This window comes from Branchiostoma floridae, chromosome 7 (assembly GCF_000003815.2).
Source record: "Branchiostoma floridae strain S238N-H82 chromosome 7, Bfl_VNyyK, whole genome shotgun sequence".
Classification (NCBI taxonomy): domain Eukaryota; kingdom Metazoa; phylum Chordata; class Leptocardii; order Amphioxiformes; family Branchiostomatidae; genus Branchiostoma; species Branchiostoma floridae.
The window spans coordinates 4568581-4578644 of NC_049985.1; the positions used below are offsets into that span (position 1 = coordinate 4568581).

General features: G+C 39.8%; 2 protein-coding genes across 2 annotated transcripts; both read right to left on the reverse strand.

Annotated features, from left to right (window-relative positions):
- Positions 1–1687: 1687 nt before the first annotated feature.
- On the reverse strand, positions 1688–6250 carry LOC118419588 (START domain-containing protein 10-like). Its single transcript, XM_035826037.1, has 6 exons — positions 5939–6250; positions 3987–4134; positions 3402–3505; positions 2958–3075; positions 2486–2538; positions 1688–2203 (listed from the first exon to the last, which is right to left on the reverse strand). The coding sequence occupies exons 1-6, from the start codon at positions 6104–6106 to the stop codon at positions 1955–1957; spliced, it is 840 nt and encodes a 279-aa protein (XP_035681930.1). The 5' UTR covers positions 6107–6250; the 3' UTR covers positions 1688–1954.
- A 636-nt stretch (positions 6251–6886) lies between these two features.
- On the reverse strand, positions 6887–9919 carry LOC118419344. Its single transcript, XM_035825706.1, has 7 exons — positions 9762–9919; positions 9300–9360; positions 8994–9043; positions 8533–8723; positions 8184–8261; positions 7541–7625; positions 6887–7163 (listed from the first exon to the last, which is right to left on the reverse strand). Exons 1-7 carry the CDS (start codon positions 9881–9883, stop codon positions 7112–7114), a joined length of 639 nt encoding a protein of 212 aa, XP_035681599.1. The 5' UTR covers positions 9884–9919; the 3' UTR covers positions 6887–7111.
- Between the last annotated feature and the right edge of the window lie 145 nt (positions 9920–10064).

A 10064-nucleotide genomic window follows, 5' to 3' on the forward strand; every position in this document is an offset into this window, starting at 1 on the left:
ACAATGTATAGATCATAACAAACCCTCAGCAGAGCATGATAATACCGTCATAAGAAAACTGTAGTGCAACATGATACATGTAAGATCCATCAGAAGAAACCCTCAGCAGAGAATTGTTTTTTACCCTTCATAACAAAGCTGTAGCAGAATATCATGATTTACATGTATAAACTTGTAGTAGGGGGCATTATCAGGATATAAGCCTACAGTGGGGCACAATAATACCCTTCATTTGAGAAACCCATAGAAGCACTCAATGATTCCCCCAAGCAGGGCACAATTAGACCCTACAAGTGATTGTTCAGGTATGGTAGTGGTATACGTAGTAAACATGAGGACACTTTACGTCTGACATTCCAACAGAAGAACACACCTGTTCTTGTCTCTACAAAACAACCCCTTGCATAGAGTACAAAATGTCTATTCAACCCTCTCAAAAACATTTCCCCTTCCTTATTATGCATCAATATTAATACCAATATATTGAACTAAGCCATAGGAGAGAAAAAATTGTTGTGTTCCCAATTACCAAGCAAAAACCTGCCCACCCTAGTCTCTTTTGCGAGTCGACCGCTGGCAAGGGTCACACATCTTCCAAGTGACATTTGAGTGGTGAAAACTTTTTATTTACAATAGTTTTTCAACATTTTCTCCTCATTTCTGTTGCTACAGAAATATGTGCTTTTACGTTAACTTTATCAATGTTAATCAAAACATGATGTTGAAAATACCATGTCCTGATGCACACATATTTCAGTTCTTCAATTCTACAGAATTTGAAAAAAGAGAATCCCTACCTACCAACCCTATCATTTTCAGGACAGTGATTGGAAATGTAACCTTAGTTTTCCGTGGCCTATAAACCTACAAATGCATGGAATGGCTGTTCCACAGAGAACTGTAGTAATGTGAACATGTAGAATTGAATCCATAGGTACATGGAATGGTCACAGTCAGACAAGTTTGTAGGAATGTAGATCATGTCTGCAAGGAATATCCATGCTAGTGTCAGAGGAATGTACAGTCAGGCCTAGGAAAAAATGTTGTGTTTCCTGTTTCCCGACCTACCCTAGAAAAACCTGCCGACCCTAGACTTTTTTTGGGTGGGCAGTGGAGTCAAATACTTTTAAGTTCAATTTTCATTCAGCTTGCTTCCTATTCAAGTAAAAAACTGATTGTCCTATCTAATTAAGGATAAACGTATATCTACAGATCTGCACAAAATTGAAGTTTGACATGGAAAATATTAAGTGCCCTCCTGCATTTCATTTTACTTTGTTAAAATGTATTGTGTCACATAAGAGTTTGGACCAATGTCTAAACAAATGATTCAGTTTGAAAAAAAATAACCCCTACCTACCTACTCTACTTTTTTCAGGACTGAAACAGGAAACAATAATTTTTTCCTAGGCCTCAGCCTTTATGGTCCCACTATGGCATGTAGACTTGTTGTAAACAACTCCATAAATGGAAGCCTTGTTTCTAAAAACTCCATATATGGTAGCCTTATTTCTCAAAGCTCAATATATATATAGAAACCTTCTTTCTCAAAACTCCATATATGGAAGCCTTGTTTCTCAAAAAAGTTGTCTGTTGATATATAGATGGTAATAAATAGGTTCTCAGAGGCAAAAATTCCATATATAGCAGTCTTATTTCAGAGCAGAAAGTCCATATATAGAAAATACAAACTTCTTTCTCAGAGGCAAAAGCTCCATATATGGAAGCAAGTTTTTTCTTTTGAGGCAACAACTCCATACATGGAAACACTGTTTTTCAAAACCTCCATATATGGAAGATCGAACCTGACAAGACCCAAGTTGTCAGAAATACTTACGTTTGATTGCTTTTTGTTTATCATTCTTAAAACCTTAAGGAAATTTTCACTGCCCTAATAGCAGGACAACTGTTCTGGAAAAGGAACTTAGCCTAACTTAGAGTTAACTACTAGTGGCTATGCTGGTTCTGTGTCTTCATCTTTCACGAAGTTCTCATCCTTGAAATCCTCTTCAAGAGCCTCCATCTCTTCCATGATGTCACTGGAGGAGTCTGGGAGCGCCGCCAGGACCACGGGAGAAAGGTCATCGTAGTTGACCCTTGGGACGGTGATCTGTTCCGGGTAGAGCCACGGTTTCCACGCGGGTTTGTGCTGCGACTTCCATGCCGGGTACTTCATGGCAGCCTTGTGGATCTTCTGCATCATCTAGATAGGAGGGTACAGTACTGTAAGTCTGGAAATATGTGCAGAGGTGTATTTGTGTTGGTCTGCAGTATTGTTTTGACTGCAGACTTAAAACACACACACAAACACACGCATATACACGCACTGACACACACAAACACAAATAGACACAAACACACACACATATAAATACAAATGGACACACACACATAAAAAACACACACAGTTATATACGCAAACATAAATACAAATGGACACAAACAAACACACACACACACACACACACATAAACATCGTACTTACTCTTGGAGCGTAGAATTGTGTTGCTTTGTTCACCACCCACTTTGGCAGGGACCCTGCAGAAACATAAACAAACCTTAGAGACATTGCCTAACAACATTTGGGAGGTTGAAGGGTTCAAAACCAGGCCAGTGTACATAATGCTTTGTAGTGAGTATGGCACTTGAACACACACTAGTGGACAAGTCCCCTTCTGTAGTGGCATGAGTGGTCCATGGACTATAGAATTAAGAACTCGAGATGGGCACCGCCCTTATACATAAAAAAAGTGGGGCAAGGATTTTAATCAACTACTTCAACTAAAAGCTATGAAGCATCCGGTACATAACTATGTATACAGCTCTATTGTCTTCGATGAATTGAATGATATCATGCAAATGGATCAGCTTTACTCAAAAGCCTCATAGCGAAGACTTAAATGTGAAATTACAACACAAAAACTTAACTGGTCTTTTAAATATCATGTTAGACTCACCTCTGGGGTCCATCTGTGTGAGATATGTGAAATGGCAGCTGTCGGAGGTCAGAGGTCGTATCAAGTATCCCGACAACAGGGAGATGCCTCGTACAAACCCCTTCTTAGGTGGCACTTTCTGTGGGACGGGCAAACATTGCAACATTTGTTTGGATCTGAGATTTGGGTAAGGAACATTCAGAATTCTATGTAGTTTTGCAAATTTTCTTTTGTAAAATGTAAATCTGCATTAGTCTTAGATGATATTCAAAATACAAGTGTACTGATGCAGTTAAACATCGTTAAACTGTATTATTTTGTCTCATGAGTTCAGGAAAAATAAAACACTGGCCTTAATTTGTACAAGAATGCTATCTGAATGCTTTTATTTATTGTTATTGGGGAAACACAACATTTATGTTCCTAGGAACAATGTTGCTTAAGTAAAGAAACATCGCAACTGACCTGGTGATTGACAGAATGGTTGATGATCATGTACTCCGTTCCAGTTTCCAGCCAGGATCTTAGAGTGACAAAGTCACGGTTCTTCAACGGTGGGGAACACTTCCCTGCAGAATCAAAAGCAACACAACACAGATTGGTATTGCACACACAATAATCTGAAGCTTTGTGTTGTAGGGATGGTACTTACATGAGTAGTAGCCTACAATGTTAGGATGGTACTTACATGAGTAGTTCTACGTTCTTGAAATTGTTCTAAGAAAAGTACATGTAGTAGCTGACATTGTTAGGATTGTACTTTTAGTATCAAGTAGCCTACATGGTTAGGATGGTACTCACATGAGTACGTAGCTTGTATTTACATGAGTAGTAGCCTCCATTGTTAGGGTGATGCTTACATGAGTACTAGTAGCCTCCATTATATTAGGATGGTGCTTACATGAGTTTAGGATTTACCTACATGAGTAGTAGCCTACATTGATAGGGCAGTATTAACATGAGTAGTAGCCTACATGACTTGTAACCTTAATTATTGTTAGCATGTACTTACATGAGTAGTAGCTTATTTCAAAGTTAGCATGTACTTACATGAGTAGTAGCCTACATCATTGTTTGGGTTGAGTTGGCAGATTTCGTAAGCGTCTATCATGTTTGGGTCCCACATTTTTCTGTACTCAGGATCGTGAAGGACATCGTACAAAGTCGCCGCACAAACTTTCTTGAACGTCACTGAAACCTGGTAGGAAGAAAACACACAGCAGAGATGTAGAAAATATCAGTGAACAAAATTTAATGAGTTCTGTTCTGGGAACTGTTTGTTCCCATTTTATGGCAGCAAGGAGGTAAAAAAACTTAACCTCCTTGATCATGGCAGCTGACTAGCTATCCACTGACAATACCACACTACTTTCAAGAAGGTGGCGTCCTCCCATGATGCTGCAATACCTGAAAATACTGCTAGGGGTCCCAAAAACTTACAGGACTCTAAACATTGTAACTGTATCTCTGTTTGTTATATACTTTGTCTGACCCTTGCCTCTTCCCTCATGACCTCAATGAAAAGCGGCCTGCAGGCCGATTTGAGCTTTCATGAATAAATAAAGGTTCAAACAAAAAAACAAACATATTCTTTAATAGCTATCTATAGTATCTATCTTCAATGCAGTTAGTGTTACATTTGATAGCTGAAGAGTTAATACAGCAATAAACAAAAAACAATAGCTACCTATTTACCAAATTTTGTACAATTTTATCAAAGGGGTTTTGTAGGTACGAATACACAAACACAGCCAAAAACAATATACCCATATCGGAGGCGAATCACCTTCCTTGATACGGAGGTAATAGCAGGCGTACACGTAAGAGCACTGTTCAATGGGACATTACTGTACAGATGTTGCCACTATTATCTCCCAAAGGCCCAAAGGCTTTTGTTCCTATGACATCTGGTGTCAGAGATGACCCAGTTTTGGTCTAACCACAATTCACACAGGAGTTTCCTCGGGGGCCTGGGCAATTATAGGGTGCACACAGCAGAACAATTTAATTTTTATCATAGAGATTTTAAATCTAACTGGCATGATCTTACATTCCTGATGGTCATTGGCTGAAGTGTTAATTTTGACGGCCGTCTGAAATAGGTTTAGGATTACGTGTTGCAACCGGGAATCAGCAAAGCTCACAGAATAGCCACATTATTATCAGTCAATGATACTCTAGGCCTTCTACTGGAACTGTTCATTGGGGATTTGATTTCACAGAGAAAATGGAATGTTCACGGTGGTTTTAAGTTCTGGGTTGGGTGGGTTGATGACAGAACAGAAATTTTTGCATTGGTTTAGTTTTATGTTTGAAAAAAAAACAACACACACACACAAAAAAAAAAATATCTCCACATAGACAGTAACGTTACTCCTCTTCCTGTTTCTTGAATGTATGCCATAGTTTCATTTTTAATATGGGCTGTTGGACAATGGAACCATGGAATCCTGGGTGGATGTCCGGTGTTTGGCGTTTACAAACATCCTTGCCTGTGTTTGTTTGATTCAGTATAAGAAGCCTATATTTGACAAGAATGAAGAAACTGCCTTGTCATTCCTCCTACTTAAAAATTCTTCATAGCTTAATCCAAGGAGCTTTTAACACAAAACGTTCCTAGCTTAATCCAAATAATCTAAAGTCGGACCTAACCCTATACTTCGTGCATGCGCAGTAACAGGTGGTTGCTACACTTGATCCCCCCACCCCCCCTGAAAAACAGACACTTCTGTCCTTTTGCTGAACCTGAATTTGCGACGTGCCTAGCATTCCTCCTTCATTTAGTATATATGTATGATGGTGGACGACTATAATCTCTGTTTTACATAAAGTATTACTAATGATAACGCCATCAATTTTTTTTCCTGACAAGGCCGGGCGGGCGACCCGCCCCCTCAATATATTTATGCATTATTGAGATATAATTATCCCTGGTACGCCCCATTAAATCTATGAATCTTGTGAGTTAAAACGAAAGGAATCCTGTTGTGTTTTTATCCTACCTTGAGCAGTTTGACAGAAGAGGCTTCCTGTAGCTTCGCGTAGACAACTGTTCCGTGTTTGTTGTACTTCTGCTCCCAGCCGTCGCCGTGGTTCAAACAAGCCTGCTTAAAGTCCAAGAAATCCTTATCGTCTGCGATTCGCACTTCCCCGAGCAGTCTTCCGTCCATGGCAAGAAGTCCGAGCAGCTTGGTTTGAGAAATAACGGTGATATATGGCTATGAACGGCCTGAAAATGTTGATATCCGGCTTTACACGTCGACAAACCGCTTGGCTACAGAGAACAATCTCTACAGATGGGCCTTGAAGACCAGTGCGCATGTACAGCACGGGTGGGCAGCATGGTTTTACGACAGCGATGACGACATCGCCACCTGTTTGCGTCATCGGTGACTGTTAGTCAGTCAGTCAGTTAGTGCGTGGGTGGTGAAATACTGTAAATGTTTTAATGTTCGCGGCTTTTTCATTTTCACGGTTTTTGCTGTCACCTATTATTGCAAGATCATAAAACTGCGAAAACTGGGGTCTAAGGAAATTATGAAAGTTTCATTATCTGAGAAAAGATACCTTCAAAGCACATATAACGTTAACGTTACCTACCATGTTCTGATACACGCATCATGTTACTACAGACATTCATCAAGAAATGAATGAGTCTTGCACGAAATGTTCAATGCATAAAACATCTTTTATTTACAACAGTGGGCCAAAGATCATATCTTGGGGGCACAACAGGCCCCAAGACCATGCCTTGCGGCACCCCTGGCCCCAAGATCATATCTTAAGGCATACATGGCCCGAGGACCATACCTAGACTATATTTCATCCAGTGCTCACATCTATTGTAGACATTTCATTTATTTGTGATTTATACTCCATATCAATATGTACAGTGACCAGTTAACAGGTTGGTGGGAAATTATAGTGTCTTTGTCATATACAGGCTTTTCATTTGACGTCATTTGCGCCATCTTGGATTACAGGGTATGTCTGTACACCACAGGAAGATGCTACTGCTTAATTCAATTACCCGCCAACATGGTCGTCAGAGGATTCAAATTATGATTAGTATGACATCAATGAAAAGCCTGTATATGTATGTTCCAACATATGATGTTCAAGCAGTGGTCCTAATTGGTGAAGTTATCAGCCTCACGAAGGTACAACTGACTGGTCTAACTGCTGTCTTCCTCATCGTCAAAGTGTACTCCTCGTGGGGCCTTCACTCTGCAAACAAACAAACAACATTAACTCCAGCCAAATGAATATGCCTCACCCAAAAGTCTTAGTTGGTATTAACACTCACACTCACTCACTCTGTATTGAGAAAATTCTAATCCTTACTCACAAACACAAAACCAGACTATGGGGTATGTTTTTTTTCTATTTCCTCCCATTGTAGAAGGTCTTAGTATGAATACAAAGAAGTAATTTTTATCTGCAGAAAGGATCTTGTAGATACAATGTATGACATCAGGTGTACTGGAGTTCAAGCTTTGTTTTCATTCCAACTCTGTAAAAGTAAGATATTAGATAGATTGTATATGTACCAGAAAGTGTCGTAATGTAAAAATGTCTTATTATATTAGTTATACTGTCTTTACCTCTTACTCTCTGGGTTCAGTATGCTGTATCCCTCTTTCCTCCTAACTTTAGCAGCAGGACCTCTGTTTCTCTGCATATCCAAATCTGGAAAGTGGAAAGGACACACGTTACTTTGGTTAACAGCATGAATAGATATGAACAGGTACTACATGGATCCAGATGTCCAACTGAGGGTTTTTTTGCAGTGCTAAAGATATCTGTTAGATGAGGAATGAATCCACCCTCAATACATATACAAAATGTTATGGTACATGTAACTTAAGATATACCAGTTTAAAATTTACCAAAAAAAATTTGAATAAAAGGAATTGTCAATATTCTTCTTTGTTCATTCATCTGCAACACATAAATATTCATCTTCCACTGCCTAAAAAGAATAAGTCAAACCCAACAAAACTAGTATAATGTACACTTAAGCAGCATAGCATACTCAGAGAATGTACTTCCTAGCACCTTTGTACCTTCCTTATTATACATGTTGTTTGTACAATGTACTAGTACCTGCAATTAGCCATCGGGCATGAACTTGCAATAAACATATTATTGAATATTTGGGTGTCTCTAACTAATTCCTCAGGTTTGGAGATTGGCTAATGTGAAGTTCTGACAATGTTATCATATAATATATGGTGATGTTCGTACCAAATCCGGCGCCTCCCTTCCCCCCGACCTGGCGCTCTGGGTGGTTCTGCCGCAACGCGTCCAGCCGGACAGTGGAGTCTGAACAAAAAAGATACATTGTTTAAAACAAAGGTGACTGTATGGATTAGAGAGAAAACATCTTGCTGACTAAAATGTTACAAATCAGACTACAGATAATAAAAATTACACTACATGTATATTTGTAAAAAAAAAAATACATTGTATTTACATGACCAAAAACCTGTTCTTCCCTTCTTCAGTTATCAACTCATTTTCATGGAGGTTATAAAAGTAAATGAACCATTAACAGTTTACCATCTACAGTAAGTGCCCTGGCCTTTGGACTCACCTGACAGTTTTTGGTCTAGCTCTGTAACTTTATCAGCCAGTCGGAACAAGATGTGTTTCAGATTCTCTTTCCTCTCGCTGGCTGTTGCCTCGTATAGGTCATAGGTCAAGGTGGAGCTACCCTTTCCCAGGGTACACTGCAACATGTGACCTGTCCCTGAAATGCTGACCTCTCCAGCGAGGAATGCTGTCCTACAAAAGGGAATTCCACATGATGGGTTTTCAAAGACAGGTGAACTACAGGAGGACACGAGACCAATTCCTGGCAGTATTAAACAACAACCAACGAGTTTCTGTGTTTTTATTTTGCATTGATACACTTTGACAGAGGTGGGCAGGGCAATGAGATCTCTCTATTGTTGGCTAGTTGTGCATCATTTACCGATAGACAGTTACTGAGTAGCTTACTGTGCATAAGCACAAAGAGATAAACATTATCAAGCATAGATTGGAGGAAATTACCTGAACCTAGAAAAGTATGCCTCAAAGCTTGACAACTCAGCAACATCCCTCTGGAAAAGAAGACAAAAAATTTTGTAACTAATGGAAGACTTTTGATGTGTGTTACTGAAGCTTACTGGGGTTTTATCACTGAATACAGATCACTAGAATTCCCAAACCTGAAGCACTTTTGTTGGTCTTTGATAGTGTCCTTCTTTTTATGGATTATGATTGATAGCAAATTTATCTTATGCAAAAATAAAAATTGTGTATGTTTATATGTTTTCTTCTTCTTTGTCTCTCCTGTATAACGCATGAACAACTCACATGAGCATCCAGTTCTTCCTGCCCAGCCTGCCATATCCACACGTCAACCCCGTCAGTCACACTGCAATTAAAAAAAACACAATAATGTACTCGAAACATCATCTTCACACAATGCAGATCTATCTATTTTATGTCTGTAAGCATGTTCACCACTGCATGTGCAGCAACAGGAATTGTGGATAAAGTGTCAAAGGCGAAGGCCCCTGAGACATAAACAAAGCATGCACATACTTTGATACTTGGATACCATCCTCGGGAAGAAGGCGATGCCTGTTAGTGTAGTACCCGATCTTCACACTTGCAGAGTGTACTTCTTGCTTCACATCTGAACATTGTTATGCAAATCAAGAAATTATGAACTGTGAGGGGTCTTCCCCTTGCACGTACTAGTAGAAGAAGCCCTGTCCCTGCACATACATACTGCTTTCTTGAGCCTTTGTTTTTGTTTGTTTGTTGTCTCACCTGATGCTCCAGGCCGCAGCTGTGCATCTGGTGAAGCAGATGAACCTGCCGCCTGCACAGTCCACCACCTGCTGCAGCTGTGCACACCTGCCGTCACCGACCAGCTCCGACACAGAACTCATCTCATGTAGCCCCTCCCCCAGCTATCAATGATACCGAAACTAAAGGGGATCCGTCCTTGAGGTGTGGCCAAAAATTTCAACAGTTTGAAAGTTTCTCTGCACTGGGCGTTCTCGTCACAAACTTAGAATGGTCTATATAACATAAACTCTCTCTTTTCAGCGCCTCTGTGCTGCTATAAGA